The sequence below is a fragment of the Eubalaena glacialis genome, chromosome 15 (assembly GCF_028564815.1).
Source record: "Eubalaena glacialis isolate mEubGla1 chromosome 15, mEubGla1.1.hap2.+ XY, whole genome shotgun sequence".
Taxonomy (NCBI): Eukaryota; Metazoa; Chordata; class Mammalia; order Artiodactyla; family Balaenidae; genus Eubalaena; species Eubalaena glacialis.
In genome coordinates, this window is record NC_083730.1 from 67,720,729 (window position 1) to 67,747,529 (window position 26,801).

A 26,801-nucleotide genomic window follows, 5' to 3' on the forward strand; every position below is an offset into this window, starting at 1 on the left:
CCCATTTGACTCTGGTAGACATTGAAGTCCGGGTTAGGGGATTGACCTGGAGGCGAGAAGCTGTCAGAGTCCGTCTCCCTGTACCCTCCCCACCAGGAAAGGGACCCCAGCCCAGAACTCCGGAGAGGCAAGGCGGGAGAGCGAGGCCGCCGCTGATTGGTCCAAAGTTCTCCGGCACCATCCAATGGGCGGGGAGGGCGTGGCCGGGCGCGAGTAATCAGGCTGCGCGCGGCCGCCGGCTGGGTGGCCGGTGGACTCTGCCCGCCGTTTCTGCCCCAGTCCTGCACTAATCCTAACCCCCGCCCCCGCCATGGGCCTGCAGCTCTACCTGGACTTGCTGTCCCAGCCTTGCCGCGCCGTCTACATCTTCGCCAAGAAGAACGGCATCCCCTTCGAGCTGCGCACCGTGGACCTGCTCAAAGGTGGGCCCGGCAGGCAGGCCCGGGGTCTGGGCCCCTGTGTGCACACGGACTCCCGGGGCTCCACGGTCAGGCGGCCTGCGCAGACAGACGGCAAGAGACAGACTCCAGTCGGAAACCGTGGCTTCGCCTATAAGTTGTGTATTTTCAGAGTCTTAACCTTTGCCTAGTGAATACTAACCGTTCTTCAAAATACAGGTTAAGAAGGAGCAGAGCAGGTAGAGAGCAGTGGGGGTGTGGGGGTGTGGGGCCGCGGGAAGTGGAGTGACAGCTCCAACACCTCCACACCTGGGCTTGGAGAAAACAGTGAACTGCCTCCTCATTCCCAGTGGAAGCAGCCCCCGTCTCTTGAGTTTCTGGGTCTGCTGGCAGGAGGAGGTTGGACACCTGCATCTGGTCTCCTCTTTACTCCTACCTATGCCTGCCTAGGTCCCCTCCACTTATACAAAATCCGGGGAGGGGGCAGGGCTGTAACTGGACAGTAGGATAAGCTCTGGATTCAGAGCCCCTCCTGCAGGCCCGAAGGGAGACCCCTGCTTGGCTGAGCCTGCCCACCTTCTGCCTCTGGTGCCCCAGCGTGAGCCACCAGCTGCTTTGATGCCAGGTTGCTCTGACTTTTCAATGCTCCTTGGGGTGGGGGCTGGGCACAGAGGCAATTTCTAGAGGGAGGATGGGTAGGGGTGATTCCATCCATGCAGTAGAAGGGCAAAGAGGCCCACAGGCGGTCCTACGGCCAGGCTGGATCCCGGCTCCACTGAAGCCCTCGGACTCCGCATACATTACTTGGTGTACCCTCTGCACTGGCCCGGGCCAGGGAGGTATGCAGATATGATTCAGACCTGGGAATCCCTGTGGGGGAGGAGCCTTGAAGGTTTGGCACAAGAAAGAAAGAGGAGCTGACCTGCAAGAGGTTGAGTGGCTGAGTCGGGCAGGTATTGCTGGTGAGAGCGAGGTTTGCTGAGGGCCGGGAGCAGGTGTGGCTGGAGCTCTGGGGTGTAGACAGGTCACCCAGTTGGCATAGAGAGGGGGACTGCAGCGGACAAGCCTAGAGCCCAGGGAGGAGGCTAGAGTGTCTGATGCGTGGATGGAGTTGGCCGGGGCTGGGGTGGATTACAGCTGCAGTGAATCACCCTCCTCCCAAGTCCAAACTGAGATGCTACTTGACCCAGGTTCCAAGGTGGGGGTGGACACAGGAAGGGGGGACCTCCGGCAGGCTCAGCGTGTGTGATCCGCTGACCAGTAGAGTGGCCTCGTCTTCTCTGATGCCCCACCTGGATGGAGGCCTCAGAAAGTTGGTGCCTGGACATTGGGGTAGGGGGTGGGCAGAGACCTCAGAGGGCTCAGAGTTCTCCCCACCTGCCTCACTGGTCTCTCCCACAGGTCAGCACTACAGCGATGACTTTGCCCAGGTGAACCCCCTGAGGAAGGTGCCAGCCTTGAAGGATGGGGACTTCACCTTGGCTGAGAGGTAACGGGTCCCTTGGCTGCACCAGTCAGCCATCTGTGTGTCCACCGTTGATGGCTTGGATCATGGCTTGTGTGCCCTGAGCCCCTTGCCAGCCCTAGGGTGGAGAGTGGGTTGAAGTCAGCAGAGCTGCCCAGGGCTGGGAGGGGCGCCTGGTCTTCCTCCTGGTGCTGTCCCTGCCCTGGAGATGTTGGGGAATGGTATTGGAGTCACTCTCATCCTTCGGGACACATGTTGGGCACTGCTTCCTCATGGGAGATTTCTCTGAGCGTACGCCCACTTTCTGAAATCTCATGACATTTTGTTTTTCACTTGGTGCCCTTAGTCCTGATGATAGGATGGCCCAACATAGAGCTGTGTGATCCTGGCTGTCACTTAACCTCTCTGAGCCTCACACTCCTACTCTGTACCAGAAACAGTGAAATGCTCCACCCCCAGGAGCTGGGGAAAGTTATGTGAGGAGCAGGGACTGGCCCCACCCAGGGCCTGGCCCCTGTGGAATGGTTAAAGAGTGACTGGGGCATGTCCCCTGCACCCACCGTGTCCCCCAGTGTGGCCATCCTGCTGTATCTGACCCGCAAGTATGAGGCCCCCGACCACTGGTACCCCCAGGACCTGCAGGCCCGAGCCCGTGTGGATGAGTACCTGGCGTGGCAGCACACGGCCCTGCGAACAAGCTGCACCCGGACCATGTGGCAGAAGGTGAGCTTTGGAGCAGGGAGCCCTTCCTCGGTGACCAGGGGATGGTGCTTTCTGTCGAAAGCATTCCATTCAGACCTGAGACCTGAGAACACTAAATTCTAGAATGCCAGAGATGCTCCAGGGCAACCAACTTGTTTCCCAGAGGGGAAACCAAGGCACAGAGCCTGGGAATGACTCCCCCAATATGTCTTGATTCCTGAGCTGCTGGAAATTAATCTTGTGCCCTTTTGCACACTCCAGGCTGCCTGGGAATATCGTCTTTTGGGAGAGAAAAGAATCAAACCTTCACTTTGCTACACATGTACTTTCCAGATGGAGAGGTGTTAAGCGAAAAAACTCAAAGTAGGAAGAAATAAGATATTTCACTAAATGTTGATCTGATTTCTGGGTATGCAAGGATTTATAAGCCTAGTAACAGTGGGAGACTTAAAGAAAAGGCTGATCGATTTTACACAAAATCTGTGTAAGAAAAAAAAAAGAATGAAAACAAGCAAAAAAACTGGGAAAGATCTTGGCAAAGAAATGTTAGAAAGAACATTAAAAAAATTTTATTTTTTATTTTTTATTTTTATTTTTGGCTGCGTTGGGTCTTTGTTGCTGCACGCGGGCTTTCTCTAGTTGTGGTGAGCGGGGGCTACTCTTCGTTGCGGTGCGCGGGCTTCTCATTGCAGTGGCTTCTCTTGTTGCAGAGCACCGGTTCTAGGCGCACGGGATTCAGTAGTTGTGGCATGCGGGCTTCAGTAGTTGCAGAGTGCGGGCTCAGTAGTTGTGGCACACGGGCTTAGCTGCTCCGCGGCATGTGGGATCTTCCCAGACCAGGGCTCGAACCCGTGTCCCCTGCACTGGTGGGCGGATTCTTAACCACTACGCCACCGGAGAAGTCCAGAATCCACATGCCGCAACTACTGAAGCCCGCGCGCCTAGAGCCCGTGCTCTGCAACAAGCGAAGCCACCAAAATGAGAAGCCCGCGCACCACAAGGAAGAGTAGCCCCCACTCGCTGCAACTAGAGAAAGCCTGGGCGCAGCAACGAAGACCCAACGCATCAATAAATAAATAAAATAAATAAATAAATAAATATGCTTTAAAAAAGAAATAAGATGCTCTTAGAAGCCCATCAAAACACAGGAGAAAAATGCGCAGAAGAAACCAGCAGAGATGTAACTGAAGGACAGAGAGAAAGAGTCAATAAATGGATGAAAACATGTAACTTCAGTAAAAATCAAGCAAATGCACATTAAAAGAGCATGCAGATACCATTTTTACTTATCAAACGTGCAGAGGTTTTTGAAATGTGAACTCTGAGTTATTATTGGTAAAGCACTTACATAGTGTCTGGCACAGAGCAGGCTCCCTGTGTGTGTGAGGGAGTGTGAGCTGGCCCCTGCTGCATGTATGGAACCACTGTTCTGGGGGCCCATTTGTTGTTGTTGTTGTTGTTGTTGTTGTTTTTGGCCATGCAGCTTGTGGGATCTTAGTTCCCTGACCAGAGATGAAACCCAGGCCCTCGGCAGTGAGCGCGGAAGTCTAACCACTGGACGGCCAGGGAATTCCCTCTGGGGGTCCATTTGGCACAAAGAAGATTTCCATAGCTTTACAAGCTGTGGTGGGGGGGGGAAGCCCGGTGCATTTGAGGGCAGAATGGAGAGAAGTCCAGGAGAGTGAGTATAGATGTTTGCTACTCAGAGTGTGGGCCATGGGCCAGGAGCATGAGCGTCACCTGGGAGCTTGGAAATGCAGAGTCTCAGGCCCCACCCAGGTGTACTGATTAGGACCGTACACTTGAACCACATCCCAGAGGGATCCGCACGCAAATTCCCATTTGAGAAGCCTGGGGTGGAGTGGGAGGTGGGGTGGGAGAGGATGGCTGCTGCCCTGTGTTGAGGCCTTTGCGGTGAGGGCACCAGGGAGCCATGGAAGGCTTTATGCAGGGAGAAGATATAGGCAGACTTGGATTGCCGAAGTATCCCCCGGCTGCCCGATGTGATGACCCAGGAAGAGGTGGAGGCTATCTGTGCCTGAGTAAGGGATAAGGCCTGGACTGGTAGTGGCCATGGGCGGGAAATGGTAGACTGGAGTGAGGAGAAATGCGAAGGATGGCTGATAGGTGGAATGAGAGCAGGAACCATGCTGGGCCTTGGGCAGACCCTGAGCCCTCCCTCTGCCTGCCCGCCTACCAGATGTTGTTCCCTGTGTTACTGGGCCAACGGGTGCCCCCTGAGACACTGGCATCTACTCTGGCCGAGCTGGACAGGTGCCTGCAGCTGCTTGAGGACAAGTTCCTGAAGGACCAGGACTTCCTTTCTGGGCCTCACATCTCAGTGGCAGACTTGGTGGCCATCACAGAGCTGATGCATGTGAGTGTCGTGGGGTGGGGGGCCAGCTGGGCATTGGGGTACCCTGGGAGAGAGCCAATGTACCAGCTCACATTGCCCTTTCTGGTTGGGGGGCTCTGGGCGGGTCACTTCCCCCTCTGAGCCTCAGCGTCCTCATCTGTAAAAAGGGGCTTAAAAACCCCACCCTGCAGGGATATTGAGCAGCTTCTCGGTATTTCCTGGAGGAGAAGCCCCAGCCTATCACCCGTGTGGCAGAGGAGGGAAAATCCACCCAAGGGATCCCTAAGTTGGGACATGCTGCCTTGTGCTTCCCTGGGTCCCACCCCTCTACCCGGCTCCCTCTCCCATAGCCTGTCAGCACCGGCTGTGACATCTTCAAAAGCCGGCCTAAGCTGGCTGCGTGGCGCCAGCGCGTGGAAGCTGCGGTGGGGGAGGACCTCTTCCAGGAGGCCCACGCGGTCATCATGAAGGCTAAGGACCTGCCTCCAGCCGACACTGCCATGAAGGAGAGGCTGAAGCCCTTGGCGCAGCTTTTGTTGCAGTGAGTACCAGGTGGGCCTGCAGAGCCACCGTCGACGGAGCTCTGTCCTCAGAATAAAGAAATGGCACTGCCTCCCCTTGGCTGTGAGCGAGACACCTGCGCAGAGTCCGGTCCACAGTGTCTTCCACACGCCAGTCCTGTGTTCCTTCTTCTGTCCGCCTGCCAACTTCACCCTTACCCCTTGCACGCTGACTTCCATGTGACCTCTGGAAATAGCTTTAGTAAACACAGATGTGACCCTGACCCCGGCCCTCTCCTGTTTGAAACTTACCTTGGTGCCTCACTGCCCTGAGGCTAAAGGACAAAGGATGAGTCACTGAACTTTACATTTGAGGCCTTGCCCCCGTCCCTCCAGGGCACCCCCTCTGGTTTCCCCCAGTAGCCCACCATTTTCCTGGCTCCACCCCCCGCCCCAGCACCAACTCCCAGCTTCCTCCTTGGCCTCCTGGCCTTGGCTCAGCCTATTTCTGCTGCTTACCGGGCTCCCCCTCACCTTTCCTGCCTGGTGCTCTTCCTGGTCTTTTGGCATTTGTTACCACGTCCTTCTCCAGGGAGAATTCCTCCAACTTCTCACCCTAGGCCAAGTCAGGTGACCCCTCTGGGCTCCTCAGCCCCAAAGCTTCCCTCCCTCAGTCCTGGCAGGGAGCTGGTTCCATGCCCCCTGGGCTGGCACATGTCACAGTTGACTTGGTAAAGAGAGTCACAATCAGGAATCACCTCAGTCCCCTAGGTCTCTCTCCTCCCTCTGGGGTGACGCTGTCTCCCACAGGTGGGGTGCAGGGCTGGTTCATGAACCTCCTTGCAGGGAGGGAGATTTCAGGTTAGTTCCTGGCCCTCCTGGTGCTGCTGAGGGGCTTTGCTCTCCCTTGCCTACTCGTAACCCCGGCCACTGTCTTCTCCAAGCTACACCCTGGGTCCCAGACTTGTCACCTGTCCCTCAGGATGGTCACAATCTACCTGTCTTGTGTCCTAGACCCTCTGATATCTGAATCATCTAATAAACGAAGGAGACAGGGTCATGGACAGACAGAGCCTCAGCCTGCCTGCCTCCCATAGAGGCTCCTTTAATATGTGCACTTAAATAGAATTTTAGATGTGTAATTGAAATTGTTCATATACACCCATACAATTTCAATTATCTTTGTCATTTACAATTCAAACAACTTTACAACGCAGCTGAGAGTACCATGTTTGGCTACCTCAACAGACTTACACGGTTTTTTGTTTTAATTAATTAATTAATTAATTTGGCTGCATTGGGCCTTTCTTGCTGTGCGCAGGCTTTCCCTAGTTGTGGTGAGTGGGGGCTACTCTTCGTTGTGGTGCGCAGGCCTCTCATTGCGGTGGCTTCTCTTGTTGCGGAGCATGGGCTGTAGGGGAACGGCCTTCAGTAGTTGTGGCTCATGGGCTCTAGAGTGCAGGCTCAATAGTTGGGGGCACGGGCTTAGTTGCTCCGTGGCATGTGGGGTCTTCCGGGACTAGGGCTCGAAACTGTGTCCCTTGCATTGGCAGGCGGATTCTAAACCACTGCACCACCAGGGAAGTCCGACTTCCACATTTTAAATAACAACTTTTGTTTCACCTATAAAAACATAGGGTCCCGTAAACATTGCTGGTAATTCTACTGGGACTTGGCGGCTCTCACCCCCCGGTGGGCTGTCCTTCACCGTGAGGCAAGGTTGGCACAGGCACAAGAGGCCACAAAGGTAGATGTCTTTGGGGGCCAGGTAGGGATGCAGGGAGCCCGAGGGTCTCTGCCCAGCCCAACTCGAGCCCACATGTATCACCAGGTGTCCTGATCAAAAGAAGTGCAGATTCACACATGGAACGTGAAGTTGCCTGACTTGGAGGCAACCCATTTAAAAATAATTTTAAGCCTCCGTGACGAGGTAACGTTTTTAGGGTGGAGCCTGGGGAAGGCTCCTACAGGTGTGTGTGTTTGGGGGGGGGGTGGTGTTCAGACCGCCATCTAAATATTGGCTAAGAAGCAGACGACCACAGTAGCGCCGGAAAGCCGCAGGAGACCGGAAACCTCGGCCAGTGTGGCTGGAGCGGGAGCGGGGGCGGGGCCTGGCTGTGGGCGGGGCCTGGAGCGGCCAATGTCTCGTTGGGGGTGGGGTTACTCGGAGCCAGCCGGGCTACAGCACTTCCGGAAATCAGCGCCGTCGCACGCGGAGGCTGTCGGCCGAAGCCGGGGGTGTAGTCTAGGCAGCTAATCGGAGGACGCTGTGTACCTGCCCAGCCAATGAGGAGCGGGTTTCCGCGGCGCCCCGCCCCTGCTCCCTACAGCCCTATCCTGGAGATCACACACCTGGACTTCGTGCTTTGTTTCTCCCTGGCGGCTTTTCTCGCGCCTTCCCGCTAGAAATGCCGTTTGTTGAGCTGGACACGAACTTGCCCGCCGGCCGTGTGCCCGCGGGACTAGAGAAGCGGCTCTGCGCGGCCACTGCCGCCATCCTGGGCAAGCCTGAGGACGTGAGTATGGGCAGGGGAGCACGGAGAGGGAGGAGGTTGGCGGATGGGGTCGGGCTCTGTCCGCCCTCCGGCTTCCCCACCGCGACCCTGACTCTTCCGCGCCCGCCAAGTCTGACCTCCCGCTCTCCAAGACCCCGCGGCCCCAGCCGCCACGTCTGCTGCCTGTCGCCTTGTCCAGCCATGACCCCGACGTGACCTCCAAGGACCCCGGCCCGTGCCCCCAGCCCTGATCCCGCGGGGCCCGCGCTCCCCCACTCCGCGATCCCCGGTCCTCAGCACCATCCCGGCCTACACCGGCTTCAGGCGAAACTTTCGTGTCCCCGCAGCGCGTGAACGTGACGGTGCGGCCCGGCCTGGCCATGGCGGTTAACGGCTCGGCGGAGCCCGGCGCGCAGCTGCTCGTCTCCTCCATCGGTGTGGTGGGCACGGCCGAGGAGAACAGCGGCCACAGTGCCCGCCTCTTCGAGTTTCTCACCAAGGAGCTAGACCTGGCCCAGGATCGGTGCGTAGGGGCAGGGAGAGGACCCTCTTGGGACTTCCGCGAGACGGGGCAGGGATCTGACTTGAGGCCCTTCCTAAGGTTGGGGAAAAAATTAATTCCCCACCCTTCGCTAGAAGGATGTGGTGCCGCAGGGTGCCTTGCGCCCCCCGGTGGTGGGCCCACCTTGAGAGTGGTAGTGGAATTGAGTGAATTCCTGGCTCTGTAGTGGTCCCTGTGACACCTGGGCAAGGTGTGGCCTCCAGGACCTCAGTGTTTCCATCTGTGAAGTGGGAAGGCTCTCCTTTAACCACTCCCTGGGGGTACTGCATGGGATGGCACTATACTGCACCTGCCTTGACACCTGGTAGGGCAGGATGTTGTTACCCTGACAAAACCAAGGCCATTTATCATCTGCCTTCAGGCTTCCCCACATCTTAGGGAAACAGGTGTAATTTTCTAGAGCTTCTCCAAGCTGGTCGAGGGATTCTGGGTATGTCCTGAGGCTGTGACCTTTGGGCCTATGGCCCAATTAGGTCCCAGGTAAGGTTCCTGGGAGCGCCACAGAGTAGTGGAAAGAGCATTGGCCTGAATGTCTGGAGATCTGGGTTCTGGGTCCCATGCAGCTGGAGGATCCACACAAACCTGGAAGTGAACCATCTCTGGTTTGTAGCCTTCTCTTCTGTGAATAGAGAGGCATGGATTAAACGATTCCCAAGAACACCTACAGCTCCCAAACCTGGTATTCTGTGGCAAGGTTAAAGTTGCTTCCTGGGTGAAAAATATTCCTGAGCCAATTCCATGCCTACGAGGAACTAAGTATATGAGAAGCTTGAAGGAACCTTCCAGAATGGAGCCTTCATTGGCCCAGAAAGGCTGGTGAAGAATGGTTACTTCTGGGGGGTGCTCAGACCTGGTCCTCAAGCTGGGGAGTGATAATAATTCTAACAACATAAGTAATGTGTAATTTACCATGTGCCAGATACTCCATAGGTAACTCACATGCCTGATCCCATTTGATCCTTAGAAGTTTTGTCCCCCTCTCCACACCCCTCGTATGGACATGCCATCCCCATGAGGTAGATAACCTCCATTTTGCCTATTTACAGATGGGAAAACTGAGGTTGTCACATATACCTCCTTGGTCCCAGGCTATCCCAGGTATCCTGTTTCTTCATGAGGAACTTCCTATCACTTTTGTGAGAGGGGCACACTCACTCACTCCACAGACATTACAGGGGTGGTGGGGGGAGTCACCCTGTGCCTGGCGTTCTTGAGCCAGGCTTTGCGAAAACAGGCAGCTTGGGCACTGTAGATGCCCCCATGGGGCCTGCAGTTTGGAAGACAGGGCTCCCCTGTGAACACGCAGACAGAGCATACAGTGACCACAGAGGCCGCCATGTTGAGAGTCTGTTCTTGGTGGGTGATGATGATGTGCAGTCACCATCCCAACCTTGACATGCCCACTGCCCTGTCGGGGGTTGGGCGGAGAGCATTAATGGGTTGAGACAGGCTTGCAAAATGGCTGGTGGGCTAAGGCAGGCTGGCCTGGGAGCCCATGGTGGGAGTACCTGGCTAGGGGTCTTGGAATGTGAGGCATTAGCCAAGGAGCTGATGACATCTTTTTCTCTGTCTCCTGAAGGATAATTATCCGCTTTCTCCCCTTGGAGCCCTGGCAGATCGGCAAGAAGGGGACAGTCATGACCTTTTTATGACTGGCGTGGAGGGCGTCCAGGGCATCTGTGAGCTGGCAGCCCCTTCCAGAGAGGCCTCCTGGCAGAGTGAGGGCCTGGTGGATACCAGCTTCTGGCACCCCCACGTGCAGACAGGCCTGTGACCTCACGGTCCTCTTCCCCATCCTTATGACAAATAAATGAAGAGCGTTGTCTCTCAAACATGACTTCTCTACTTCCCTTTACCCTCCCCCGGCATTCTGGGCCACCCTGGGCAGCAGGGTTGGTTTATGAGGTGGGGACCTTAGGGAACCTGGGAGGTGGGATGTTCCTGTCTTCAGGGCCTCTGTTTCATGTCTTGTATCTCGGCTGCCCAAATCAGAGGGTGGAGGACTCAGCCTGGAGGCCCTGCTCCCGATGCCCATGTTCAGGCTGGTGGGGAGGAGCTGGCAGCTGGTCCAGCCTGGGCCTTCCTGCAGACTCTGCTGACCAGATGTTCCTGTCCTCAGCCTGGGCTTCAGGGACCTTCCCTGGACATTGCCAAACTTCACCTTCTCCAGTGAGTCTTGAAGAGAATTCAGTGTAGCTGCGTGCCTTGTGAAAATCCATGTCCCAGAATGGCAAACCCAGAAATGCAACATCTGCTTCTAGAAATGGAATGAATAGGATCCCGCCCCCCCCATCTAAAGAACATACCATGCTTTTGCATTTCAGAGGATATACAGGTGGGGTGGGGGTAGCCCAAAGGAAGTCGCCTTTTCAGTTTCCTTCCGGATGCAGAGTTTACATCTCTGGGCGCTATGTTTCTCTGCACAATTAAAGCTTTGATCATCCTTGTGCACCAATGAAATACCAAATTGAGATTTTCAGTCTATGCAGTCCACCTGGTTAATAAGTTAGTTTCCAAAAGAATGTGCCTGTGCCTGCTGTGTTTACCTGACCACCGCTGAGGACTTGTTAAAAGCTATAGCTTGGAGTTCCTTTCCCTGGCTTGCTGTCCCAGCTGTTTCTGCTCTCATTCCTTCTGCCAACATGGATGTCTTGCTTCCCAAAGGGGCTCAGGGAATGTTTGTGGGTTGAATGCAAATGAATGGTTGAAGTGCCTAAGGAGGGATTCAGGCCTAACCCTTGCCAGGACCATAAGGTAAGAGCCTCCGATCTGGTCTCCCAAGCTTCAATCTCATCCCCACTATTGTGAGTGATGTCATCTGTTTGCTGTGAGGACTGGCCCCTCCCCCCACGCGGGCATTACCTCTCCCCGTTGTGGCCCTGAGTTTTACCCCCTGATAACACCATGCTGCATGAGGCTCCTGCATGGCCAGCAGTGTTTCTCAACTCAAAACCTTGCCACACAGCTAGCTCCCTCCTGCTTGCACCACCCTTCCCATCTTTTTTCAAGTTTCACTCCAGAGCATCTTTCAAGATACAGCTCAGTGGTGGGAGCTGCATACAAGGTTGCAAGTCATCCACGAAAGTTTGAAACCATCTGTTTATGCTGTTTAACCCAACCCTGCCCCTTATACTCCTCTCAAAAATCCAGGTTGGCGACTCAATTTTTTTTATCTACTAGCATATCATTAAAGCTTTACTGTACTGAACCGTCTGTGAGTTCTTCACCATGGTTTTACTGTCTATAAATAAAGTCAAAGAAAAAGCCATAACATTCGTTCTTTAAGTCATTCTTGCTGGACTCAAGCCGCTATGAATGTCAACCAGTGTGAAGCCCTTCCCTAAAACGCTTAGCTCCCTGTGTCCCAGGCCCTGGTCAGAAACCCGTCAACGCTGGGCCCTCCTTCCGGCTCTGTTCTGTCACTTCCTCCCCGGTCCGTTCATCCCCCGCTCCCCCTCCCCCTTTTTCTTTTGCTTCAGTAGTTGCTTGTATCTGTGACTTTTAGGTTTCAAATCCTTTTCGGAACGAGATGAGGTCCAGGTAATGTGAGAATGCTCTTCCGGCCCCGGTTCCCTCCAAGTGTCCCCAGGTTTCCACGGCCTTCAGAACAGCTGTCGCAGGTTGTAACAGTAGTGCGGCCGTCACTTGGCAGCTGCTGCGGGCCAGGCCCCGAGCTCGGCGCTTCCCGGGTACGACGAGCGGTGGGGAGGGAGCGGGCGGGATTCGGATAGCAGCGGGCGCTGAGCCCCCAGCCGCGCTCAGGCCGAAGTGCAGGGTTACGCCGGCCGCCTGCAGGGTCCTCGCGCGCCAGCTCTGCGGGCGGTGCGTGAGCGCTTGCCGACTGGCTGGTGGAGCCGGCTCCGGAGCCAATGGGAGCGCGCCTTGTTGTGAGGCGCGCAGCCGGCAGGCGCGGGGGTCGGGCGGACAGGCGGTTGCCGTGGAGACGCCTGGTGAGTTCGCTGGCAGCGGGTTTGGGGCGGCCCCGGGTGGGGGCGCGGTTCTGCCCTGCCGGGGGCGGGGGCTTGAGGGGCGGTGGGCGCGGGGTCCGGCCGGGCGGTCGCTGGGGCTCCTCGTGGGGAAACCGAAGCCGGGACCCGGAGCGGCCCGACTGGGCCCCGCTGTCGCGCGGGCCTCTCGTCGGCTCCTGCTCGTCCCGGGGGGCTGAGAGGGGCTCCGCGTGGGGGCAGGGGTCACAGTGGCCGCAGCGGGAGCCGCCGTCCGGTCTGCGGCTGCGGTGCCGGGCCCCGCGCGGACCACCGTCTCGTGTCCTTCTACTTCACCTTCACGGCGGCGCTGCGCGGTGAGCGCCCCTCACGGGTGGAAACTGAGGCCGAGAGGACGTGCAGCCGCTTGTCCCGAGTCCCCGGCTCCCCCGTGGGCCATTGGCTCCAAACTGCAAGCCTTGACTGCCCCACCGCCCCGAGGAGGCGGACCCGGGCCGGATAGAGCTTCCTGTTGCTGGCAGGTGTCTGCACAAGGGGCTCTGGGGGCCCCTTCACCTTTGGGGGCCTGGGTTACTACAGGTCGTGCTGTGTATGCGGATTCCATGCGGCTGGGCTTCCTTCTGAGTGACTCATAACCGTTCTTAGAACTGGAGTATCCTCGGAGTGGTCTCGTTCAGGGGTCGGCAAACTTTGGTTGTAGATATAATGATTTTTATAGTAGTAGTATGTCTTGTGGCTAAAGTAAGTATGAGTATACTTACTATAGTATAAGTATTTGGGTGCTATACTTTACTCAGTACTGTGGTCGCAGCCAAAGACAGTATGTAAGAGAGTGGTGGTGTTTCAATGAAATTTTATTTAGGGACACTGAAATTTGAATTTTATGTAAGTTTTATGTAATTTTCACGTGTCACGAAGTTTTTCAATCATTTAAAAATGTAAAAATCATTCTTTGCTCTTGGGCTGTATGGAAACAGTAGGCTAGTGAGCTTGCAGACACCTGATTTAGTCCAAAGACTCATGCAGTAGAGGAAACTGAGACCCAGAGGGTGTATCTTATGCCATGTCAGTCACACAGCCGGGTAGTGCCCCAACTGAGCTTATTAAGACCTAGGCTTCCCGACTCCCAGGCCAGAGCCTGCTAGTAAACATCACCACTTACCACTGGATCAGGGTACGAGGTGCTCAAAGTGTGCTGTTGTTATGTGTTCTGAAGGACATGAAAACTATAAAGAGTTTGAAAACTTGTGAGGTTTAACTCCTGAATGTGCTGTTCTGAGAAAATGCAACTGTTCTGCTGGGAGACTGAGAAATGAGTACAAGATACTTCCCTTCTCATCTTTATACAGTAGCTTTTTTTGTTTAAACTCCTTTTTGTGGTTTCTAGGGTTTGTGGTGAATAATATGGCTATGGTCTTTATTCTCACATTGCTTACAGATGATAAATATATAATCTCAAATGGTTATTTCTTTGTAAAGTTTTTATTTTAAACTACTTTGTGTGTGTTTTTATTGAAGTATAGTTGATTTACAATGTTGTGTTAGTTTCAGGTGTACAGCAAAGTGATTTGGTTATACATACATATATATCTATTTTTTTCAGATTCATTTCCCTTATAGGTTATTACAAAATATTGAGTACAGTTCCCTGTGCTATACAGTAGGTCCCTGTTGGTCATCTATTTTATATATAGTAGTGTGTATCTGTTAATCCCAAACTCTCAATTTATCCCCCCCGCTTTGGTAACCATAAGTTTGTTTTCTATGTCTGTGGGTCTATTTCTTTGTGGTATATAAGTTCATTTGTATCTTTTTTTTTTTTTTTAGATTACACATATAAGCAATATCATATGATATTTGTCTTTCTTTGTCTTACTTAGTATGATAACCTCTAGGTTCATCCGTGTTGCTGCAAATGGCATTATTTCATTCTTTTTTTAAAAAATATTTATTTAATTTATTTAGTTTCCTTATTTTTTTGTCTGCGTCTGGTCTTAGTTTTGGTACGCGGGATCTTTTGTTACAGGGCGCGGACTCTTGGTTGCGGTGCGTGGGCTTCTCTCTAGTTGTGGTGCGTGGGCTCCAGAGTGCGTGGGCTCTGTATTTGTAGACTTTTTTTTTTTAACACTTTATTTATTTTTATACATTTATTTATTTATTTATTTATGGCTGCGTTGGGACTTTGTTGCTGCACGTGGGCTTTCTTTTTAGTTGCGGCAATCGGGGGGCTACTCTTTGTTGCGGTGGGTAGGCCTCTCGTTAAGGTGGCTTCTGTTGTCGCGGAGCACGGGCTCTAGGTGCGTGGGCTTCAGTAGTTGTGGCACATGGGCTCAGTAGCTGTGGCTCACAGGCTCCAGAGCGCAGGCTCAGTAGTTGTGGTGCACGGGCTTAGTTGCTCCGCGGCATGTGGGATCTTCCCGGACCACGGCTTGAACCCATGTCCCCTGCATTGGCAGGCGGATTCTTAACCACTGCGCCACTAGGGAAGCCTTGTAGACTTTTTAATGATGGCCATTCTGACTGTGTGAGGTGATGCCTCATTGTAGTTTTGATATGCACTTCTTTAATAATTAGCAATGTTGAGCATCTTTTCATGTGTCTTTTGGCCATCTGTATGTCTTCTTTGGAGGAATGTCTATTTAGATCTTCAGCCCATTTTTTTATTGGGTTGTTTTTTTTGATATTGAGCTGTAGGAGCTGTTTTTGTATATTTTGGAGATTCATTCCTTGTCACATGCACCATTTGCAAATATTTTCTTCCATTCTGTAGGTTGTCTTTTAAACTACTTTTAGATTTAGAGAAAAGTTGCAACAATAATACAGTGAGTTTCCATGTGTCTCTCATGCTGCTTCCCTAATGTTAACATCTTATATAATCCTAGCACAATTATCAGGAACAGAAAACTAGTATTGATACAATATTATTAACTCAACTACAGACTTGGTTGGAATTTTACCAGTTTTTCCAATGGTCTATTTTCATCCCAGGATTGTATCCAAGATTCCGTATGCATTTAGTCATTTCTCCATAGTCTCCACCTTAGTCCTTAACAGTTTTTTAGTCTTTTCTTAACTTCTTGACCTTGCTACTTTTTAAAAGTACTGATCAGTTATTTTGTCTAATATCCCTCAGCTTAGGCTTGTGTGATGTTTTCTCATGATTGGAGTGAAGTTATGCATTTTAGGCCAGAATAACACAAACATGGTGTCCTCAGTGCATCATATCAAGGAGTTCAGGAGGTAGACATGTTTCATTACTGGTGACGTTTACTTTCATTGCTTGGTTTAGTTGGTGTCTGCCAGGTTTCAACACTGTAAAGTTACAATTTTTTCCCTTGTAGTTAGTAAGTATCTCTGGGGGAGATACTTTGAGAGGATGCAAATTTTGGTTCTGGCAAATCTGTACCCACTGACCTTAGCATCCATCTGTGGATCTTTGTGGCCTTTGCCTAAAGGTAATTATGTTTCTTTCCTTCTGCATTTATTCATTGAAATTCAGTTGAAGGAAGAGCTATTCCTTCTCTCATTTATTTATTTATTTGATTATTTATTTATATCAGTATGGACCCAAGGATATTCATTTTATTCTGTGAGTTAAAATCTAATCTTACCGTTATTTTGTTGCTCACTGTTTGGCTTTGGCTATTTAGGGTCTCCTTCAGGTTAGCCGCTGTGTCCTATCAACAAACCCTCATCATTTTTTTGAGTACTTACTTACCTTCAGGCACCACAAGATGTTCCAGGCTCGTCTTGTATTTTCTCTGCCCCAACCCTGGAATCGAAGCTCCTTTTTGTCTTTAGCCTTGAGGTATCCAGTCAAGATACTGTTTTATACAGGTTTGTTCTTTTCTTCCTCATCCCCTTCAGTGTGGTTATGTTATTTGTGATACAACAGGTTCATTACTAGTATTTATATTCCATTTTAGGTCCCCCCTAGATCCTAGTTGATTTTGATTGTTTATTTTTGGAGTATGACACGTGACCGTGGCTCTCAGAGTCAGAGCTGTGCACAAGGTATACGCAGAGAAGGGTCCTTCCCTCCGCATCCCCTCCACCCATTCCCGTTCTCCCCTGCACCCCTTTCCACTCACCTCCTGTAACTAACTGATCTCTCTGGTACCTGGATTGTCCTTTCATGTTTCTTTTGCACAAAGAATAGATGCTTGTGTATTTTCTTATATCCTCTTCTTTCTTATATGAAGGGTGGCATGCTATAAATATTTGTATTTGCTTTTTTTTTACTTAACAGTATGTCTTGAAAATCACCCTGTATCTGTTCATAGATATCCTATTCATTTTTTAAAAATTTATTTATTAAATTTATTTATTTTTGGCTGCTTTGGGTCTTCATTGCTGCACGCAGGCTCTCTGTAGTTGCGGCGAGCGGGGGCTATTCTTCTTTGCGGTGTGCGGGCTTCTCATTGTGGTGGCTTCTCTTGTTGCAGGCTTCAGTAGTTGTGACATGAGGGCTCAGTAGTTGTGGCGCACGGGCTTAGTTGCTCTGCAGCATGTGGGATCTTCCCGGACCAGGGCTCGAACCTGTGTTCTTAACCACTGTGCTACCAGGGAAGTCCCTCCTATTCATTTTTTAAAAAACAGTTTTATTGATATATAATTTATATACCATACAATGTACCCATTTAAAGTTTACAATTCATTGGTGTTTAGTATATTCACAGAGTTGTGCAGGTATCACCACAATCAATTTTAGAACATTTTTATCCCCCCAAAAGGAACCCTGTGTCTATTAACACTCACTTCCCATCACCTCCTCCCCCAGCCCTAGGCATTCACTAATGTACTTTCTGCGTATGTAGATATGCCTTTTCTGGACATTTCATAGAAGTGGGATCATATGTTGTGTGGTCTGTTGCTGCTTCCTTCACTGAGCATCATGTTTTCATGGTTCATCTGTGTTGTCAGTACTCCATTCCTTTTTATGGCTGAATAATATTCCATTGTACAGATAGACCACATTTTATTTATCCATTCATCAGTTGATGGACATTTGGGTTGTTTCTACTTTTTGGTTATTATGAATAATACTGCTATGAACATTTTCTCACTAATTTTGCAGCTGTGTATTGCTTCATTGTGTGGTTGTATCATAGTTTATTTATTCATCCACTCTATTGTCTGTGGACATTTAGGTTGTTTCCAATATCTTGCAGTTGCAAACTGCTGCGGTGAATAACCCTGTGCATATGTATTTTTATGTTGTTTGAAGTATGTCTTCAGGGTAGATTCCCAGAACTGCTGGGTTGAAAGGTAAGTGTAACAAGGTAACAAAGGTCATTTTGTTAGCTATTGTCAAATTCCTCTCCAGAGAGGTCGTACCAATTTGCATTCCCACCCAGCGATGCCTGAGAGTAGTGCCTGTTTGCCCACAACCTCACCACTAGGGTGTGCTTTCCTGCCTCACTTTTGGCCAATGTGGTAGAGGAGAAATGGAGTTTCAATGTTGTTTTAATTTGCATCTCTCTAATTATGAGTGAGTTCCAACATTTTTTCATATGTTTGAGAGCCAGTTGTATGTCTTTTTTTGTGTGTGTGAATTGTTTGCTCACATCTTTTCCCCACTTTTCTATCAGGCTTTTGTTTTTCTATCCTTTGGATTTTTTTTTTTTAAACTTTGGGAAAGTATACTTAACATGAAATGTACCACTTTAACTATATTTAAGTGTGCAGTTCCATAGCATTAAACGCATCCACGTGGTTGTGCAATCATCACCAGCATCCACCTCATCTTCCCAAATGGAAACTCTGCCCACTAAACAGTACCTCCCCATCCTTCCCTCCCGCCAGCCTTGGCAACCACCATTCTACTTCCTGTCTTTATGAATTTGCCTATTTTAGGTACCCCATATAAATGGAATCATAGTTTTGTTACTGGCTTATTTCCCTTAACATAATGTCTTCAGGGTTAATCCATGTAGCATGTGTCAGAGGGTCCTTCCTTTTTAAGGCTGAATCTTATTCACAAGGGTTCCAATTTCTCCACATCCTCGTCAGCACTTGTTAGTGCATGTGTGTGTGTGTGTGTGTGTGTGTGTTTTACTGCAGTCTAGCAGATAACTCAACATCCTGGTCTATTTAATACTGTCCAGCAGAAGAAAATAACTAATTTCAATTTTAAACAAACGAGACAAAAGGAAGCAAAATCTCTCCATAACCCTTTCAACAAAGAACGGGAGCAGTTTGCTAGAGCTGCCAGGCATCAGTGCATGGCGAGGGAGGAGGGTGGGGGGGGAGGGCTGAGGGCATGAGGCGCGGGTCCCATACTGGTCTTCAGGCAACATATGCTGCCTTGGTGGGGAGCAGGGGTGGAGGGAGGGCCTTTCTTCCTTAGTCCAGAATCTGGCAGCTGAATCGGTTGCTGTGAAGCCTGATCTGTCCACAATCAAAGGCACGTGTGGAAATCCACTCCCAGAGAAGAGTGAGTCCTTGGGGAAGCTGGTTTGGCCTCTGAAATGTCGACTGAAAGACACCACCCAGAGTTGACAGGGACTTCATTCTCTCCCTTTGCTCTTCACAGGGACACTGCCCCTTGGGATGTGTGTGTGTTTTCCCTAGGTACAGGGTTTTAGTGCTATAGTTTCTACTTTTATCATCTTTTTTTTTCCAGATTGTGTGGTGGTCACAGTGCCTATCGTAGCATAGTTTATGGTCAAGCAGCAGTTTCCAGAGTTAATCAGCAGAATTCTTTTTTCTAAATGTGGAACCCAGGAGATAAAATAGCTATCAGCCTCGTGGGGTTTGAGTCTTCCTTGTCTGTGGAGAAGACTGTACTTTCTTTCTTCCTTGTAGGAACCCTTGGAGAACTCAGAGCCCATTGTGAAGGTCGTAGCTGTGAGCTCTGTTGGCAGTAGCAGTGGTCTTTTTATTTTATACATGTGGAGCACGTGTTCAGTCTCTGCCAAGGCTCATTTCCACTGCCTGCTGGGCCCTTCGGGGCCTTCTGCCAGCCTCTCAGGTGGGACTTTTCCTAGCTCCCTCCTCTGCCCTGACTGGCTTGTTTGGTGGTGCTGCCTCTTCCTCCCTGACCCGCGGGCCGGAACCCCCGCTGTTACCCGGCACCCCTGCTGCTCCCTCCAGCCTCCCAGGGGCCCCATTCTGTGAGTTTTCCTCCTGGAACGTGTCCCCCCCTCTGTCCCCAGTGCCACTTCCCCAGCCAGGCTCCTGGCATCTCTTTGTTTAATAGCAGCACATAGTTCACAGACCATACAGCTCGCCTATGTAGGGTATACAATTCAGTGAGTGTAAGTGTATCCACAGAGTTGTGCAACCATCACCACCATCAATTTCAGAACATTTTCATCACCCCAGAAAGAAGCCCTGTACGTGGTAGTAGTCACTCCCCATGTGTCCCTCTCCCCTAGCCTACTCTACTTTCTGGTTCTATAGATTTGCCTATTCTGGACATTTTGTATAAATGGAATCAGACAATATGTGGCCTTCGTGAATGGCTTCCTTCATTTAGCGTGTTTTCAAGGTTCATCCATGTTGTAGCAAGTACCAGTACTTTAATTTGTTTTATCACTGAATGATAATCCATTGTATGGACATACCACATTTTCTTTATCCATTTGTCAGCTGACGGACATTTGGGTTGTTTCCACCTTTAATCTGTCATGAGTAATGCTGCTGTGAACATTCATGAACAAGTTTTGGTGTGGACATGTTTTCATTTCTCTTGGGGGTGGAATTTCTGTGTTTGACGTTCTGAGCAATTGCCAGACGGGTTTCACCATTTTTCGTTCCCATCTGCAGTGGATGAGGTTCTGATTTCTCCACGTCCTCACCAATCCTGTCATTTTTTTAGCAGATTTCACACTGGTCTGCCTACCTCTAATTCTTTTCCTTTTGTATTTCCCTCCCACCCTCCAGGCCCCCTGCCTCTGCCTCCCCGCCCTCCACCCCACTGCTTTCCCTTCCTGGGGCTTAACACAGGGCTTCCTCCTTCACCTTCCTCCATCCCTTCGAATGACTTGTTCTCCACCTGTTGCCTGTGTTTCTCTTTATTTCATTCAACTTTTGAAAAAATAATTGTTTATCGATCTGTTACCTCTGCTGAGCAGTGAACCCTGGGGGCAGATGTCGGTCTCACTCCCCTCTGTCCCTGGCCCCTGGTCTGGCAAAGGCGGGCACTCTGTCCCAAGGACCAGGGTGACAGACTGAAGAGCCATCCCGAGGCCCACTAGCCTGTGTGCTCAGAGCCGGGAGGCCTGTGGGTTTGGACACGGGTTCCTGGTGACCTGGTGCTTCCCGGGCCCTCCCTCAGCCTGTTCTGCTTCCTCCATAGGAGCCGCGTGGGCTGGCACTGCCCTGCTGGTGCTGGGCATTGCTGGGCGGCGCTGGGCGGTGTGCTGAAGCCTCTGACTATGGTATGTGCTGATGCTCACCTGCTCTGCGGTGCTCCGGGGCGAGGGGCGTGTTCTTGGATGGGCCCTGAAGGCTGTCCGAATGGGGCAGCCTTCCTCCCCGGAGGGCTCTTGGCACCCTCGAGGGTGTGGGTGCCCGCTCTCCTGTTGGGTGGTTTGCAGGGCCGCATCACCATGGCTAGAGAGGCACACAGTTATCCCGTGTCATTGGAATCTGTTTTTCTGATGCCTGGGTCTTCTGCTGTGTCGGGCCACCGCTGGGGTGTCCCCAGCCTGTTCCTTTTGTAGTGGACGTGCTCCCTGAACAGGTTGGTGTGGTTCCCTCAGAATGTGCCAGTCCTCCTTTTCCTCCGCATCTGGGGAAGCCGTAGCTGTTTGAGGCCGAGTGTGTTACAGAGTGTTGTGCGCGTTGTGGGTTATTGAAGAGACGAGACACGTCTCATCTAAAAGCAACTCTTCCGTCAAACCTCTGCTTCTAGATTCGAATCGCAGCCTTAAATGCCAGCTCCACGGTTGAGGATGATCATGAAGGAAGCTTTAAAAGTCACAAGACCCAGACAAAGGAGGCGCAGGTGTGTGGTCCATGGGCTTCTCTGCAGCTGGACCTTGATTCTCATTTCTGTGGGTGGCACCATGTTTCAGATGCATCCTGATATCTCCTGAATGGGATTTTAGAGGAAAACCCTGTTTACAGAGATGGCCGGCTCTCCATCTCCTGTTTGACCTGCTTCACTTAGAGAGGGTCACGCTGAGGATGGTCACACTGTTTATTCTGAGTGTGCGTGGGCCCTTCTGCAGCCGGGGCTGGCTCTTCACTCAGCCGGTTGTCTGTGTGGGCCTCAGGAGCTGGCACACCCGGGGGACGGCAGCACATCACTTTCCAGGGGGAGGCCCCGGAGGGTGCTGCCTAGCCCAGGTCTCACTGGTGGTCTGTGGGGAGCACGGATTCTTGGTCTTTCCTCTCTGCCACGAGGTCCGGCACCACTTCCATTCCAGCCTGCCTGCCTTCCTCTCGGCCGTCTCTCCCCCCACGTCCTACGCGAATATAACAAGGGTTTGCTCCGGTCTTTGTTTTCCCTGGAATAAGCATACACCTCCCCCTTCTCGGGAGAAGCCAGGACAGTGTGGAGCCCTCGCAGACACTGCTAGTCAGTGGTCCCCGGCCCTCAGGGGTGTCAGTGGGGCTTAGCCTGCCCAGTGCCCCCTCTGCCCCTCCCGGCAGCGAGCAGGCTGAGGCAGAGCGGCACATAGAAAGCAGTGGAAGCTTTCCCTTCTCTCTCGGAGTCCCTGGGTTATTCCGGCTGGTGGGGCCACTCTCCCAGAAAGGGTCAGCGAGGCTCACAGAACCTTGGCATTGCTCTGCTCTGTGCCCTCAGCCTGCCTTCTGCTGTTGCTTAGACTCAGGTGAGCCCGTGCTGCTCGTGTCTCCTTGGGGGGCTGCTGAGGGGCTCTTCTCCCAGTGATGAACTCCTGCGAGCTTGGAGCATTAGGACTGTTTCCACCACAGAGCGTGCAGCTGACGAGTAACATGGCCTTGACGGCAGCCCCCTCTCACACATTGTCGGCTTAAAAAGACAAACCTTTGTGCTGTGTGAAAATGTCTCCTGTCTTGGTTTGCAGGAAGCAGAGGCTTTTGCCTTGTACCACAAGGCCCTGGATCTGCAGAAGCACGACCAGTTTGAGGAGTCCGCCAAGGCCTACCACGAGCTCCTGGAGGCGCGCCTGCTGCGAGAGGTGAGGCCCCAGAGGCCCTCTGCCCCCAGCTTCCCCGCCTGCTTGCTCTGAGGGTTGGGTGAGTCCAGAGAAGCATGCAGAACGGTTCTAGGTGCAGAGTAAGAGCTCCGTAAATGCCAGCTGCTCTTCCTACTTGGTCTTCACAGCCACTCTGCCAAGTGCGGGTGCATTGTCCCCAGTTCACAGTGTGGAGACGGAGGCTTAGCGAGGTGTTGGCTCAAAGCCATGCAGCTAGTGAAGCATCAGAGCTGGGAGTGGCACGCGGGAGCTGCCGGCTGGCTTACCGATGCTGTAAATGTCACCATCTAGGCTTGGGCCCTCAGGCATGGCGGTAGTGCCGGGAGGGTTCCCTCTGTGTCTTTTGGTGCCCAGACGGCCCGCAAACCGCCTCTTGGTGGTCTGGCCTTTCTCCTCTGTGTGCTCGGAACTGGGGGGCCCTTAAAGGACATCTGGGGCCACGCTTTCATTTTCCAGTGGAGGGTGGCACCGGACTGGCCCGAGGGCCTGTGGCAGAAGCCAGCCCTGAAGCCAGGTGTCCTGCTGACTGCTGGCTGAGGCTTCAGGGCCTGGGTGTCACTTTGCTCCTCTGTTTGCTTTGCTCTCAGGCAGTTTCATCTGGTGATGAGAAGGAGGGGTTGAAACACCCTGGGCTGATGCTGAAGTACTCCACGTTTAAGAACCTGGCCCAGCTGGCCGCCCAGAGGGAGGACCTGGAGACAGCCATGGAGTTCTACCTGGAGGTGCTCCCCTCGGCCGGGTCTTTGGGTGTTCTTGGGGGAGGGGTGGGGTTGTGGTCTGGTTGGTTCAAGAGTGTGTGGTGCTGTGTCAGCTGTAGTGCCCGAGGCCCCAGGCAGTGGGTGACAGTAGCAGGTTCAGAGAGGGGTGCATGTGTGTTCTTCCTCTGCCACGCAGGGCACACATGACCATGGGTGATTGCTTCATTTCTCTGGGTCTCCAGGTCTACACCATAGAGTTGGAGTGATATAAAGAGGGTGCTGAACACAGAGCCTGATCCCTGGCACCCAGTACCTACTCAGACTCGTACTGCCATTATTTCTGTCAGGCCGGCTTACCTGTGTGGGCACCTCTGAGGCGCCAGCACCATACCCATGCTCACCCTCACGCCCTCTGGCAAGGAGGGCGTCTTTATCCTCATTTTAGGGATGAGGATACTGAGGCTGGCGGTCACGCTGCTGGGCAGTGTGGGAGTATGGATATGAACCCACGTCTGTCTCCCACCCATGCTGTTTCTAGAATCCCAGAAGGCTTCTGTATTTTCTTTTAATTCTACTTCTTGCACTTCTTTTACATATCAAATATGTATGGAATACAGGTGTTCAGAGTGACAGAATGTATTAAGAGCATTAGATAAATTGGTCCACGTGACTTCCTTGTCATTCTTTGGGCAGTCTGGGTGGCTGGGCTGGTGCTGTGCCCTCCTGCCACCATGGATGCCCGCTCTGGGGAGCTGACTGAGTGTGCCTCTGCTGTGCTGCTACCAGGCGGTCATGCTGGACTCCACGGACGTCAACCTCTGGTATAAAATCGGACACGTGGCCCTGAGGCTCATCCGGGTCCCCCTGGCTCGCCACGCTTTTGAGGAAGGGCTGCGGTGCAATCCTGACCACTGGCCCTGCTTGGACAACCTCATCACTGTCCTGTACACCCTCAGCGATTACACCAGTGAGTGGGGCGTCGCTGCTTTCTGCCACGTGCTTGTGCATTGGGACCGAGGAGAGCGGGAGGCCTGGATGAGCTTGGAGCCAGAGTTAACACCGAAGGGCTTTCTGCCCCACCTTCAGGGGAAATGGAGATGCCTTTGCTTCCCTGCTTTACTCTGCTTGTCTTTCTTTCTCGGTTGAGACTTACCCCATGCATTGTAGTAGGAAGCATGTCCTCTGAGCGGTTTTCCCTTCAGTCTCTCATTTCGTCTCTGCGGTGTCCCGTCCTGTGCCTGTTCTTATAAGTTGCTGACAGACGGCCTAGCGGCTGCAGCCTGACTCCCGGTGCCGGGAGCTCACTCCCTCCTTTTAGCAGCTGGTCCTTCCACAGAGCAGCAGGGCTGCTGGAAAGATCTGTGCCAGACGGAGCCCTGTCTGCCTTCCAATTGCTTCACTCTCTGACCCCGCCTGGCCCTCTGCTCGACCCCTCACGGGCTGTCCCAAGGCGGGCGCTGTTGGGGTTCTGGGCCTCTTGGGCCAGCTCCTCCAGGCAGCTCTGTGGGAGGGCCCCGGGCAGGGCCAGGCGCAGGGCATCTGGCCTCGGGCACAGGCGGTCCTGGCGCGGCCTGCTCATTCTTTTCAGGACAGACCTGCTGCCAGCACTTGTCCTCACGTTGAAGGTTACAGCTGGAAGGCTGACTCTTCGAGGCTTTTCCTTCTCTTTCTAAGGGCACATCGAGCAGGTGGAGCAGGATGGGGTAGCGGAGGCTGGGAAGCTGGGCCCTGCCCGCCACCCACGGGACTCCGTCGGTAGCTCTGTATAGTCAGGTGAACCGCGCGCAGCACAGGGCTGGCGGTGGGGTCGGCGTGCCCCAGGGGCAGGCTGCTGTGGCCCCTTCCCAGTTGTCCCCGCCCGAGGTGACCCTGACTTCTCCCTGTGTCCCCAGAGCCAGCTCAGCCCTCTGTCGCCTCCTCCAGGTGGGCCCGGGCGGGGGCGGGTGCCTTCTCCCTGCCCCTTTGCTGTGGGGCCTCTGCCGTCTGCCCTCCTCTGCACCCTCTGACCATCGCGTGCTTGCATGTGGGGTCATTTCTGGACTTGGGCCCTTATGTCCCTCCACGCAAACGTTCTCGGGCGTGTCCTTCCGTGGATGTCTGCGCCCGTGGTGTGGATCGCCCGTTTTGACTCCAGTGCTTTCATCTTCAGTGACTGTGGGTCTCTCCCCGGGCTCTTCCTGGAGCTTGGGTGCCCCCTGGAGGCCCCAGCCTCAGCGTCCCGCCTTCTCTCCGGCACCAGGCTCAGTTCTCTCTCCTGGAGAAGCCGCACTTGATAAGCTGAAGTCTTGGCGGGAAGATGGGTTTGGAGGACAGAGCGGTTTATGTGTCTATGAGAGCCGCAGAACCACATCGAAGCCCCAGGGTATGAGCAGCCGGTACATGGGCGCTCGAGAGGAGTAGGCAGGCCTCCCTCTGCTGCGGGTGCGGTCAGCTCTGCTGCTGCTGACCAGCCCATCCAGAGGATTGGTGCCCCCCTGGTTTTCTCTCTGCTCCCACCACCTTCCCAGAGGAAACCATGTCCTCCTCCTCCTTCCGGTTAGGCGGGAACCTCTGGGCCCCCTGTCCCTAGTTCAATGGGCGGCTGGCGGGGCAGCCCAGACCCCCTCCTGCTTGTGGCGTGGGCACCGCTCTCCCGCTGCTCTTCTCCCTGACTTCCGCGTGGCGTCTCTGCTTCTGCTCTAGCTTTCCTTCCTCCTCCCCCGCTCCATCCTTCTCTGGTTATTCCTGATGGGAGTGCCTTGCACCCACACTCAGACTCTGGAGCTGGGCGGGGCACGGGGCTGTCCGGTGCCCAGGCAGAGAGGAGCTGGCGGCCGTACTCCAGTTTGCCGACAGCTGGTTCCCGAAGGGTTTCCTCGAGGTGGGCTTGCTGGGCTGAGGGTCTGTGTTTGATGCCCATGTTTCCCCAGAAAGGTTGTTCAGCCGTCCTCCCTGGCAGTGTGGGCCTTTGCCCCTCGATCTTGGTATTATTATTTTCAAAAATCGTTCCCGATTGGATGGATTAAAGTGGTGTCTTGTCGCCATTTACCTGGTGTTTCTTGGACTCCAGAGCAGGGACTACTTCCCTGGCGTCACTGGCAAGGCCAGAGAGTCAGAGTGCAGCTTGGAGGTCACGCCTGTTTCTTTCCTGGCCAGCTTGTCTGTACTTCATTTGCAAAGCTTTGGAGAAGGACTGCCGCTACAGCAAGGGGCTGGTTCTCAAGGAGAAGATCTTCGAGGAGCAACCGTGTCTCCGCCAGGACTCCCTCCGGATGTTCCTGAAATGGTGAGTCTGCAGCCCGCCACCTCCTCCCCCAGCGGCTGGGGGCTGTTGAGGCCCCTCGCTTGGCAAACGGCTCTTATCTGCTTGGTTTATTGTTTCCCTACGCACCTCATATGGGCAGTGCCTCTGCCTGTCCGCCGCCCTCCTTCCCTGCTGCCCTCCTTCCCCGCTGCCCTGCGGCTCTCCTCTGGGTGCTCACGGCAGCCTTGTTCACCTCGCTCCTCGCTGCCCACCCTACCCCTTTCCGAGGCTGTGCTTCCTGTGTTGCCCGGCCTGCCTCTAATCG

At 53.1% G+C, this 26,801-nt stretch overlaps 3 protein-coding genes across 9 annotated transcripts in view; all 3 read left to right on the forward strand.

Annotated features, from left to right (window-relative positions):
- The first annotated feature begins 229 nt into the window (after nt 1-229).
- On the forward strand, nt 230-5,705 carry LOC133075520 (glutathione S-transferase theta-3-like). Of its 2 annotated transcripts, XM_061169812.1 has the most exons (5): nt 230-422; nt 1,800-1,887; nt 2,436-2,586; nt 4,766-4,942; nt 5,272-5,705. In XM_061169812.1, exons 1-5 carry the CDS (start codon nt 311-313, stop codon nt 5,464-5,466), a joined length of 723 nt encoding a protein of 240 aa, XP_061025795.1. In that variant the 5' UTR covers nt 230-310; the 3' UTR covers nt 5,467-5,705. The 2 variants fall into 2 exon arrangements, with proteins under 2 accessions (XP_061025795.1, XP_061025794.1); XM_061169811.1 differs by lacking the exon at nt 230-422 and having other exon boundaries at nt 1,087-1,887.
- A 1,980-nt stretch (nt 5,706-7,685) lies between these two features.
- Nucleotides 7,686-10,310, forward strand: LOC133075423 (D-dopachrome decarboxylase). Its single transcript, XM_061169663.1, has 3 exons — nt 7,686-7,937; nt 8,264-8,439; nt 10,058-10,310. The coding sequence occupies exons 1-3, from the start codon at nt 7,830-7,832 to the stop codon at nt 10,128-10,130; spliced, it is 357 nt and encodes a 118-aa protein (XP_061025646.1). The 5' UTR covers nt 7,686-7,829; the 3' UTR covers nt 10,131-10,310.
- A 1,680-nt stretch (nt 10,311-11,990) lies between these two features.
- CABIN1 (calcineurin binding protein 1) overlaps nt 11,991-26,801 on the forward strand; it is a 100,344-nt gene continuing 85,533 nt past the window's right edge. For 4 of the 6 annotated variants that reach the window (XM_061169923.1, XM_061169928.1, XM_061169926.1 and 1 more), the window contains exons 1-7: nt 11,991-12,018; nt 20,725-20,806; nt 21,283-21,375; nt 22,424-22,537; nt 23,143-23,277; nt 24,040-24,220; nt 26,389-26,518. In XM_061169923.1, coding sequence (XP_061025906.1) covers nt 12,008-12,018; nt 20,725-20,806; nt 21,283-21,375; nt 22,424-22,537; nt 23,143-23,277; nt 24,040-24,220; nt 26,389-26,518 — 746 coding nt within the window. In that variant the 5' untranslated portion in view covers nt 11,991-12,007. Of the gene's footprint in view, nt 12,019-12,374; nt 12,429-19,328; nt 19,396-20,724; nt 20,807-21,282; nt 21,376-22,423; nt 22,538-23,142; nt 23,278-24,039; nt 24,221-26,388; nt 26,519-26,801 lie in introns of those variants that run through there. The other 2 variants (XM_061169924.1, XM_061169925.1) reach the window with 2 other exon arrangements.